The sequence below is a fragment of the Phodopus roborovskii genome, unplaced genomic scaffold (genome assembly GCF_943737965.1).
Source record: "Phodopus roborovskii unplaced genomic scaffold, PHOROB, whole genome shotgun sequence".
Classification (NCBI taxonomy): Eukaryota; Metazoa; Chordata; class Mammalia; order Rodentia; family Cricetidae; genus Phodopus; species Phodopus roborovskii.
The window spans coordinates 33,717,647-33,729,094 of NW_026126540.1; the positions used below are offsets into that span (position 1 = coordinate 33,717,647).

The window sequence follows — 11,448 nt, forward strand, 5'->3', positions numbered from 1 at the left end:
TCAGTATAAGTTCTTTCTAATTAGAGTTAGCACTATCTTTCAAAATGAAGTGCTTTTTCTTTTGGTAGTATGTCTTCTCCATTGTAAATTCTGTGTGTGTGTTCTCTTTTTCTAGTTTGGCTTTATTAACTATGAAGTAGGAGATAGCAAGAAGCTCTTTTTCCATGTGAAAGAAGTTCAGGATGGCATTGAGTTACAGGCAGGAGATGAGGTGGAATTCTCAGTGATTCTTAATCAGCGCACTGGGAAATGCAGTGCCTGTAATGTTTGGCGAGTCTGGTGAGTTTATGCTTATTTATTGTGGTTGGATTAGTAACAGCCCTGAGTTCATTACCCCAATTTGTGTAATCTGTGCTTTGCCAGATTTCTTTCCTTTTCCACTCTGTCTGTTTAGGTTTATTAGGTACTATTTTCTACTTCTAGCATTATCTAGTTTTGCCTTTGACTCTAGTCATTGGTTTGAGACAGGTCTGAACTTTATATTCATGGCTGACCTTGTGCTTGCTGACATGTGCCGTCTCCCATATCTTTTTCTGTCTCTAGTATCTATTATCTGACCTTGAGTCTCTGAGACACACTTGTGTAGGGTACTGTTATGTGTTAGCACTGAATGTGTGCTGATCTTCAATATTAAAAGGTTACATAATTCTTAAGAAATTTGGCTTATTCACTCTTTTTCTGTCAAGTCATTTCTAGGCCTATGCTGCTTAAATGTCTAATTTTTATACCTTAGTCATTGTGAGTCATGCTATTAGGGTTTTTAATCTCAACATTGGTCCCTTTAAAGATAGAAATCTAGAAGTGTTTATATTAGACTTTTAAAAGGTTTTCCATGTTACTTTGTTTTATGTTATCTGTGGAATTAGTCTCTCTGCAGACAAGTATAGGGTCTCACTGAAAACAATTTGTCACAACACCTATCCAGTTTTAACTGAGCTGAGAAAAATGTATATAACCAAACTTGTCTGTCTTGTCTTGCTAGCCAGCTAAGTTGAGGCAAGAGTCCCTCTCATTAAATGTGAGTCATTTGGGTAGGAAACTTGCTCACTGATTGCTTTCTTCCCAGCAATTGTTGGTTTTTCTCACTTTCATACTTACAGTGAAGGCCCCAAAGCTGTTGCAGCTCCTCGACCTGATCGATTGGTCAATCGCTTGAAGAATATCTCCCTGGATGATGCCAGTGCTCCTCGTCTAATGGTTCTTCGTCAGCCAAGAGGACCAGATAACTCAATGGTATGATTCCTTTGGGGATTTGAGGGAGGTCAACTGATACTACTTCAAGCAAGGATTGCTTATCACTGGTTAGGGTTTCCTGACACATTGATTCTTCCCCTGTAGATGCTTTCTGAAAAGAAGCTCGTTTTCATTCCTTTTGAGACAGGGTCACATGTAGAAGAGTGGCCTTGAACTCCCCACTCTTTTCTTGTTTTGCCTGTGGTAGGATTTATAGGTGTGTGCCATCACACCAACAAGCATATTTCTTGTTTTCAGGCCTACTTCGTAAATTTTTTTACTCTTAGGAGAGAATTTGTAGTGGATATGATAATTTAAATTTCTCATAGTTTGTTAGAATTTCACATTGTGATTGTCATACACTCAAATTCTTAACTGGTTTATGTCTTCACAGGGATTTGGTGCAGAAAGAAAGATCCGTCAAGCTGGTGTCATTGACTAACCACACCCACAAAGCACATCATTAATCCACTATGGTCAAGTTGGGGGGATTCTGGTGAAGGGTTCTGAATATCTTTCTCTTCATCCCTCCCACAATCTGGAATACTTATTCTATTGAGCTATTACACCAGTTTTAACACCTTCCTCGTGTTATGTTTAAAAAAAAATAAATAAATTTAAGAAACCATTTTAAAATTATGCACAGTTGCAGCCTGGGAAACTTAAGGTGGCGCCTTATAGTATCAATTTAGGAGCTTTATTTGGTGCATTTAACGCAACTGGTAATTGCAAATTCCACTTCGCCTGTGTAAATGAACAATACAGACTGTTACCTTGTTGGCCCTATGAAATTCTGCACTCTATTCAGTATATACTCTACCTTCATTACTTAGCACTCAGCTGCATTCTTTTCCTTTCCTGTTCATTATGCTTTTATTCTGAGGACCATATGAAGGTAGAATATATTACCTTTAAAAAATTACAAAAATTTATATAGCAAACGATTTTCTTAAGTTGATGGCCAAATGTTAAAATGTTATTTTCATATCATTTATAATCTTGTCACAATCCACTTAACGAGTTTGATTACATTTCAGTGAAAATTATCTTCCAGAGTAAGAGTAGGTTTTTTTTTTTTTTTCCTGGGATGGGGGGTAAATAACTTTACTACAATTAGTATGTATGGTGCAGAATTTCATGCAAATGAAGTGTGCCAGCAGTGTGATAATTTAAACATATTTAAACAAAAGACGAATGCACAAAATTGCTGCTGCTTAGATCACTGCAGCTTCTAGGACCCAGTTTCTTTTACTGATTTAAAAACAAAACAAACAAAAAAATAATAAAAAAGTTGTGCCTGAAATGAATCCTGTTTTTTTTATAAATAGCCCCCTGGTTCCAGTGCCCTGTTGAATACAGGCACTTGATCCTTGGTGTAGCTTCTGTTCAAATTTGTATCACGGGAATGGATTGGCCTGATTTCTCTGCCCCATTGAATTGGCCCCAAACAGGGTCTCTGGCAAGTGGAGTGAAGGCTTTTTGTCTATAGATGACAAGAGTCAGCTCAGGGGTTGTGGGGAGGGCGCTTTCATCTTCCCCGTTGTCGTTTGAGTATTTGATCTCTGGGTAAAGAGGCCATTTATCTTTGTAAACACAAGACATTTTTGCTTTCTCCGTTTTTCTGTTAATGGCGAAAGAATGGAAGCGAATAAAGTTTTACTGATTTTTGAGACACAAGCACCCAGCGCTTTCATTATTGAAACCGGGATGGGAGGGGCGGGACTGGGTGCGGCCAGCTGCAAGACTGCTAGGTCTTGGGCCCACGTGGCTGGGGCGGGGACTCGGGCGCTTGGGCGCCTACTGATTACGTAGCGGGTGGGGCCGGAAGTGCCGCTCCCGGGTGGGGGCTGTTCATGGCGGTTTCGGGGTCTCTAATAGTTTCTCAGGTTGAGGTCCAAGAACCTCCCGAAGCGGGGTCAGCGGAGCTTGAGGTAAGTCTCCTGCCTGAGTGGCGACGGGCTCCGCGGCATAAGGATGCCTGGCGGATGCAGGAAGACGCGGAGACTCGAGAGCTGGAGACAAAGGCCTGGGTGGGGGATCCTGGCTGCCTGCGGCGGTCCGTGGGGTGATCTTCGGAGCCGGAAGGGAGTTTCGGGAAGTGGTCGTGCCTGGCGGACCCCAGAGCTTGGGTTTGCAAGAGGAATAGAACGGGGGATTCCTTTCCTGTAGGTTGAGGGCGGGGCTGAGTACTATTAAAAGTAGACGCGGATCTTAAAGAAGCGGTGGCCTCACTCACCTCAGGTGTTTTTGTGTTGGAATCATTTTTGAGAACTTTAGTGGGAGGCCACGTGTATCGAATGGATGCCTTTGAAACTGATTTTAGTAACTCAATTTAGAAGCCTTTGAAGTACTGTCGGTTTACCTTGCCAGTTTAATCGTGATTGCTGCTTTCCTACAGGTGCTAGCTGGTGTGAAATGACTGAGTACAAACTGGTGGTGGTTGGAGCAGGTGGTGTTGGGAAAAGTGCTTTGACAATCCAGTTAATCCAGAACCACTTTGTGGATGAATATGATCCCACCATAGAGGTGAGGCCCATTCTACTGCCTGGCCTTGGCTCCCACTTTTGGCTATTTCTTACCAATATATCCTCTCTGTGTTTTGATACTAAAGAGGAGAGAAAGCAAGAAGGCGTTTGAGGTACTGTATTCCAAAAACAGTAAAATGTAAAGAGTTTGTGTAGAAATAATTTCAAAAGACTTTTTAAAATAGTACTGAGTTCATTTTATTTCTTTATATGTTGCAGCCGTTAAATAGGAAAATGTAGGTCGCAAGGAAAAAGATTGTAGGAGATCATACAACAGAAAAAGAGCTCAGAGCTCTAGATAGTCTACAGTTTTCATCCTTGAGCTAGTACAGACTGTTGGGATAGAAACAAGTTGAGAGTTTTGAGTCATTGTGCTTAGGAATTCCATCTCTGCCGTGTAATTATGGAATATTGAAAAAAATCACCTAAATCTCTTGAGTTTAATTTTTCTCCATGTTAAATTTCCATAACCTTGCTGGACTTGATGTAAGTATGTGTAAAGTCCAGCATTCAAGAGGCTGAGGGAGGAGGTTCCAAGTTCAAGGCTTGCCTAAACTGCATATTGCGACGCTATTTACAAAATACCAAAGAATTTCTACATGTGTAAACCGTTCTACTACCATATAGGTGTGTTAGACAAATTAAGATATCTACAGAGGCCACATTATTAAATATTCTTGGAACCATACAGAGGATGGAACAATAAGCACATTTCTAGTACCACAGATAAAACCTTCCAAATGTGGGAATATTGTATAATAAAAGTAAGATTGTTGCCATAAAGCCATATCAGAAGTTTCTGGAGTTTGTTGGTTTGTTAATGATCTGTTTCTTTGTTGTTTGTTTTGGTTTTTTCCTTACCCTCATAGCCCAGGCTGGCTTAGAGTCTCATTGTGCTACCCTAGCTGGCCTGATACTTGCAAGATAGACCAGGATGGCCTTGAATTTATTGATATCCATCCACCTGCCTCTGTCTCCCCTGACCATGCATGAGAGAGAGAGAGAGAGAGAGATGTTCATGCTACCTGTTAGAAATTATATTCCTGTAGCGTTACAGATTGAGCCTGCCCATGCGCCACCACTACCACCTTACCCTTTCACATTCCCAGGATTCCTACCGAAAACAAGTGGTAATTGATGGTGAGACTTGTCTGTTGGACATACTGGACACAGCTGGACAAGAGGAATACAGTGCCATGAGAGACCAGTACATGAGGACAGGCGAAGGATTCCTTTGCGTATTTGCCATCAACAATAGCAAATCGTTTGCAGATATTAACCTCTACAGGTACTGGGAATATTATTTTCTGAAAGGAAAATTTTACATGTGTTCTAACTTAGGGAACATACAACTTTTAAATTTTTGATTATTTGTGGAGTTGGGTACAGGTGTGCAGTGGCACATGAGCATCATGGGACTCAGAAGACAGCTAATGAAAGTTCTCTCCTTAGATTCTGGGGAATCTTGGCTTAGTAGGCACCTTTGTCCATTGACTAAGCTGTCTCACTGGCACTTGCATACCTTTTTCTTACAGAAAAAGTGAGGTTAAGGTCTGGAGCTGGAGCTCAGTGGTAAAGCACTTGCTAAGAATCTGGTTATCACTGAAAGTAAATGTTCCTGTGTATAGTATACTGTCACTATACTAATCATTTGTAAACAAAGCATGCTACTGAGTAACAGGAAAGGCATAGACAGCAAAGCCAAAGAACACAAAGGTGGCCTTTTCCTATAGAACTGTAAAGTTTCAAAGCTAGATGGACCCTAAAAATTCTAGTAGGGCATTCTTATTTATTCATTTTATATTTTTGAGACAGGATGTTGCTCTGAATCCTTGGCTAGCCTTGAATTTATAATCCTCCTGCCTCAGCCTCCCTGTTACAGGCAGTTATGCCATCGTGCCCAACCAATATTCTTACTTTACAGTGTCACAGAGTTCAGAAGTGTTTTGTGATTTTTTTTTTTTTTTTTTTCTTTAATAGCAGAGCTCTACTCCCAAAACACCAGGTGTTTCTCTTAGAGAAGTATTCTGTCTTTAGGCACTGTCAAGCTTGAAACTTATCTCTTATTAATTTGCTAAGTTAAGTCTTAAATATAAACATTTAAATTTAGGACAAAGTCTTATTTAAACTTTATTTAGCTTTATTTAAAAACCATTTAAATAAAGATTTAACTTCAGGACAAAATACTAAACCTGTGTCTTGGTTTCTGAATTTATTATGGAGTTAAGAACACCTCCTTCAGGGCTAGAGAAACTACTCAAGAGTTAAGAGCACTGACTACTCTTCCAGAGGACCCAGGTTCAATTGCCAACGCCTATATGGGCCTCGAAACCATTGTAACTCCAGTTCTAGAGCATCTGATACGCTGCCCTGGTCTCCCTGAGCATCAGGCACACATGTACACTGACATGCACGCAGCAAAAACACTTATACACAGAAAATAAAAGTAAACCTTGAAACAATAATAATAATAAAAGAATACCTGCTTCATAAAGTTGCAAGAGCAAACAATAAACACTCAGAACAATGGTTGGCCCATAGAACATAATTTGTAAGTCTGCCTTCTGAGTCCTAGCTTATTTCCATATTTCATTATTTGGTGTTCTTTGTAGGGGTAGCAAAATCTTAAAATTAAATACTTTTAGATCCCAAGGGATGACTTTATTGCTGAGCAACCACTTATTTAAAGCATCTTGTAGACATGTCTAGTGGTGTCAGTGAGATGGCTCACTTGGCAAAGGCATTTGCCACCAAGCCTGGTGACTGAGTTCAGTCCCAGGACCCCACATGATCAAAGGAAAGACCCGTCCTCTGACCTCTGCATTCACACTGTAGCATGTATGTAGTATAGTGTAGCAAAAATAATGTTAACTTTAGAAATGGGCTTAAGAATAGGTGAAGAGCAAATTCAGTGAGCTTGTTCTGTAATGTCATGAAACTCCTGTGATCTTCATTGAGCACACTACAGACATGATAACTGTCTACTCAGGTTGTATATGCTTGCTTAGAAAAGTACACTGACATTGAGAAGAAATTGTCTGATCCTTACAGAAGCGTTGAGTAATGCTTAGGCTGGTTTACAATAATATCCTTAACATAGGCCACTGCCACTAGGCATGGTGGTACTCGGGAAGCCAAGGCAAGAGGATTAAGAGTTCAAGGCTACCTTGGTCTAGATGATGAGTTCACTGCCAACCTGAGACATATAATAAGACCCTGTTTTTTGGGGGGATGGAAGGAGGAAGTGGGTTATCTTGGTTTGTTTGTGGGATTTTGTTTATTTGCTTGTTTTTTGTTTTTGTTGTTGTGGTTTTTTTTTTTTTTTTTTTTTTTTTTTTTGAGACAGGGTTTCTTTTTGTTTGATTGGTTGTTTTTTTTTTTTTTTTTTTTTTTTTTTCAAGACAGTCCTAGCTGTCCTGGAACTTGCTAGTAGACCAGGCTGGCCTTGAACTCAAGAGTTCCACCTGCCTTTGCTTCCTCCTGCATGCTGGGATTAAATGCATGTATTGCCACTACCCAGCTTTGTTTTGTTTTTGTTTTTTCTTTTGTTTTGGGTTTGGGAATGGAGGATGGCTAAGGGTCCTGACATACTAAAGTAGCTATGTAGATAGCCAGTAGGAATCAGTTGAGGTATGTGACTGAAATCCAAGGATAGAGTCTAGAATAGTAGTATGCAATGTAGTAGCCATGCCCAGATATGGTTATTTAACATTTACACAAAACTGAAGAATTATTTTCTTGGCCAAAGAAGCAACTGACAAAGTGCTCAGTAGTAGCTACCATGTTGGATACCAGTTTCTATTCTCACAAAAAGTTCTTTGTCAAGAGATTCTAAAATATCTAGAATGTACCAGGTGCTATAGACATTGAAAAGGAAACTATCTTTGCCAAATGTGATGGCCTAGGCCTTTAATCCCAGCACTCAGGAGGTAGGCATAGGTGGGTTTCTGTGAGTTCTAGGCCAGCCTGACCTACAGAGTGAGTTCCAGGACAGGCTCCAAAGCTACACAGAGAAACCCTGTCTTGAGAAACCAAAACAAAGGGGGAAAAGTTATCTTTGGTAGTTCCGGATCTCTTGCCTGCATGCAAATACACTTATTGAGAGCAAATGTAGAATTTTCTTGGTGTTACATATCTTGGGCTTCCAATACTTAAGGAAAGTATTAGGGCACCACCCATCTTGAAAGTGACTCAATTCCATTAAATAGTGTTGTAGAGGTAGCTTCCAAAAATTACTTAGGGGCCAGGAAGACAGCTCAGTGGGCAAAGGTCCTTGCTGCCAAGTTTGACAACCTGAGTTTGATTTCCCAGGACCCATACAGTAGAAGGAGAAAATCAACTTCTGGGGTTTTCTTCTGACCTCCACATGCATGCCATGGCATATGCACACACACAAATTAATAAAACATTTTTTTAAAGTCATTTAGAATCTATGAGCTCTACTTTTTATTCTTCTAATCTTAAAGTACTATTTGTAGTTTTTAATGAAATTCAGAGCCAAGCTCTTTGGAAAAATGTAGGAGCCTAATGAAAACATGTGTTGGGATATATGAGCCAGCTATTTCTAGTAAGTTAAAAGCCTCATTATGGCTGCTATACCAAGTCTAAACCAACATCCTTAGCTTATGGGTCTATAGTTGTAAGTGTTCAGAATTTGTAAACTGAATAATAAAAGCTAAAAGGATTTACCACCTTCTCTTGTCCTCCCAGTTTATTCCTCCCAAAAAGCTTATTCTCATTATCTACTACTGTGTTCTATGTTTTAGGGAGCAGATTAAACGAGTGAAAGACTCTGATGATGTGCCTATGGTACTGGTAGGGAACAAATGTGACCTGCCAACCAGGACAGTGGACACAAAGCAAGCCCATGAGCTGGCCAAGAGTTATGGAATTCCATTCATTGAAACCTCAGCCAAGACCCGACAGGTATGCTAGAGATATGAGCAGTGTGAGGGTTATTTAAGGCAGGTTTGATTGCTCAAATGTGCTAGAGGTGTAGTCTGTGTTCTTTGTAATGACTTTCCGGTTATTTGGTTAGTTTTGGGTTTTTGTTAATCTTCTGTGTGTCATCTGCCACCCCATAAACACTGTTCTGTGGCATTTTTATTTCTGCATTAGCAGGCTTAATTTTTTTCTAGTGAAGAACTTAAAACATATTTGTAAGCGTGAATCCGTATTCTATTTGCATTCCTCGCTCTCGAGGGCTTAACTCTACTGAGGGAAATCCTCATATTTTGTAGTAATAGTCTATTCTGTGTCCCACATTGCCCTTTTCTCTTTGCTGGACTACCTTTGTGAAACAATCGTGCCATTTCTTTATCAGCATATCAGTGTGATCCCCTAGAAATGCTGGACTTAGTGTCTTCTTAATGGTTGTCTTACTTAAGGTTTCTGTTGCTGGGAAGAGACACCATTACCATGGCAACTCTTATAAAGGAAAACATTTAATTGGGGCTGGCTTACAGTTTCAGAGTTTCCATCCATTATGGTAGGACATGGTGACCATGCAAGTAGACATGGTGCTGGAGAAGGAGCTGAGAGCTCTACATCTTGATCCATAGGTAGCAGCAAAAGGGAAGAAGGGAGACTGTGTGCTACTTGGGGCTAGTTTGAGCATGTAAGACCTCAAAGCCCACCTCCACAGTGACACACTTCCTCCAATAAGAAGACCACATCTACTTCAACAAGGCCACATCTCCTAATAGTGCCACTCCCTATGGGCCGAGCACTCAAACACATGCGTCTACGTGAGCCATTCCTATACAGACCACCACACTTAGTCACCCTAATTTATTGACTATTGATTTAGTATTTGAATCCACACAAAGAAGTTTGAGAGCTTGCACTTTGGACTGTGTCAATTTTTTGTTTGTTTTCTTCTATCCTTTTTCTTTAAATAGGGTGTGGAAGATGCCTTTTACACACTAGTAAGGGAGATACGCCAGTACCGAATGAAAAAGCTCAACAGCAATGATGATGGCACTCAAGGTTGTATGGGTTTGCCCTGTGTGGTGATGTAATAAGGTGAGTGTGTGTTCTCTCATAACTATTTAGCATTAGGCTGTTCCAAATAGTGTGAGCGCGACTGTCTTTTGCAGTTTAAATGAGAGTTTCCCTGAATTTGTAACTAGAAAGTAACTTTCCTGGGAACTGGAGACATGGCCCAGTGGCTAGGAATACTTACTGCTCTTCCAGAGAACCTAATTCATTTCCAGGCATCCATGTTAGGTAGCACACAGCCACCTGTGACTCCAGCCCTAAGAAATACAATGCCCTTCCTCTAGCCTCCACAGGCACTGATATACATCACACACACACACGACATTTATAAACTAATTTCCCTAATGGCACCCTTTCAGAGTGCTAAGGCCTAATTTATTCTTTCAGCATTTATTCTTTTTTTTTTTTTTTTTTTTTTTTTTTTTAAGATTTATTTACTATGTATACAATGTTCTGCCTGCATACCAGAAGAAGATACCAGATCTCATTACAGATGGTTGTGAGCCACTACGTGGTTGCTAGGAATTGAACTCAGGACCTCTGGAAAAACAGCCAGTGCTCTTAACTTCTGAACCATCTCTCCAGCCTGCCTTCAGCATTTATTCTACAGTTTCCTATTTTTAGTATTAGAAATTTGTGACCTATGTGTGCCATGTTTGTGGAATGGACAAGAGTTTGAAGATTCACAATATAGAAAACAAATGACACTGTGTTCTTTTCTAGACCCTTTGAAAGTTCTGTCATCAGAAAAGAGCCACTGTCAAGGTAGGACAAATTTGAAATGTCTTGACTCACACTTGGCTTCTTGCCCTTGTTTCTCATACATCCCACTCTTTCAGCTGCACTGATGCCCTGGTTCTGACATCCTTGGAGGAGACGTGTCCCTGCTGCTCTCTGCATCTCATCGAAGCTCCTGCTTCCTGCGTCCCTGACTCAGTAGATGAGCACAGTCATCTGACCTGAGACCTCCTCAGAATAACTACCTCCTCACTCGGCTGTCCGACCAGAGAAATGCACCTGTTACTCCCCAGTAGTTTTCTGACCTGGGTTCTCCTCCTTAGAAACAAACACACCTCTGCCAGCCGGGTTTGTCCTCTGAAAAGCAATTTACACTCTGATACAGAGAACCAAACTATAGACATGTAATTCTGTTGACAACAGTTTCGTAAGCTCTAAGGTAGCAACTGCTGGTGATTCCCCCCCCCCCAACTGTTGAACTTGGCCTTGTTAGTTTGGGGGGGAAATATCATAAATTACTGTTTTCCCAAGAATATTACTAATGTTGTTGATTGGTTGATTTGTACTGTGATCAGCTCTGTTCTATAAACTGGCATCTGCTCTGTGTTCATAAATGCAAACATGAATACTGACTTGAGTCCACCCTAGTCTTCTCAGCTGCATGAAATTAAATCCAACTTTTACAACAAAGTGCCTTTTTCCTAAAAGTGGTCTGTAGGCTTCCTTTACAATTTGCAATTTGTGAATGGGATAAACGTTTCAAGAGCCATTATACAGGAAAGTGACTATAAGCCATCTATCTTTGAGGGAAAGGTGTATCCACCTGATGGCAGATGCCATGTCTATGAACATGAAGATAGTGTCTCTGTTTGGGATTCTCCCAAGAGAAAGATGATACTGAAACAATTATGAGTAATTTTACTTAATTTTCATCTAATTTTTTTTTGGTAGC

The 11,448-nt window shown here is 40.3% G+C and overlaps 2 protein-coding genes across 4 annotated transcripts in view; both read left to right on the plus strand.

The window, feature by feature from the left end:
- The window catches only part of Csde1 (cold shock domain containing E1), a 35,904-nt gene extending 32,994 nt beyond the window's left edge, over positions 1-2,910 (plus strand). For all 3 annotated transcript variants that reach the window (XM_051199181.1, XM_051199182.1, XM_051199183.1), the window contains 3 exons: positions 116-279; positions 1,101-1,233; positions 1,628-2,910. In XM_051199181.1, coding sequence (XP_051055138.1) covers positions 116-279; positions 1,101-1,233; positions 1,628-1,675 — 345 coding nt within the window. In that variant the 3' untranslated portion in view covers positions 1,676-2,910. The remainder of the gene's footprint in view (positions 1-115; positions 280-1,100; positions 1,234-1,627) is intronic.
- A 123-nt stretch (positions 2,911-3,033) lies between these two features.
- On the plus strand, positions 3,034-11,116 carry Nras (NRAS proto-oncogene, GTPase). The gene is made up of 7 exons (XM_051199559.1): positions 3,034-3,164; positions 3,632-3,759; positions 4,868-5,046; positions 8,525-8,684; positions 9,659-9,782; positions 10,482-10,523; positions 10,598-11,116. The coding sequence occupies exons 2-5, from the start codon at positions 3,649-3,651 to the stop codon at positions 9,776-9,778; spliced, it is 570 nt and encodes a 189-aa protein (XP_051055516.1). The 5' UTR covers positions 3,034-3,164; positions 3,632-3,648; the 3' UTR covers positions 9,779-9,782; positions 10,482-10,523; positions 10,598-11,116.
- The last annotated feature ends 332 nt before the right edge of the window (positions 11,117-11,448 follow it).

What these genes read in the sequence shown, in the direction of transcription:
- Nras (XM_051199559.1), top strand. Translation starts at nt 3,649, where the DNA reads ATGACTGAGTACAAACTGGTGGTGGTTGGAGCAGGTGGTGTTGGGAAA. An exon ending in GCAGATATTAACCTCTACAG is followed by an intron (nt 5,047 to 8,524) that starts GTACTGGGAATA and finishes TCTATGTTTTAG; the next exon opens with GGAGCAGATTAAACGAGTGA. An exon ending in CCTCAGCCAAGACCCGACAG is followed by an intron (nt 8,685 to 9,658) that starts GTATGCTAGAGA and finishes TTCTTTAAATAG; the next exon opens with GGTGTGGAAGATGCCTTTTA.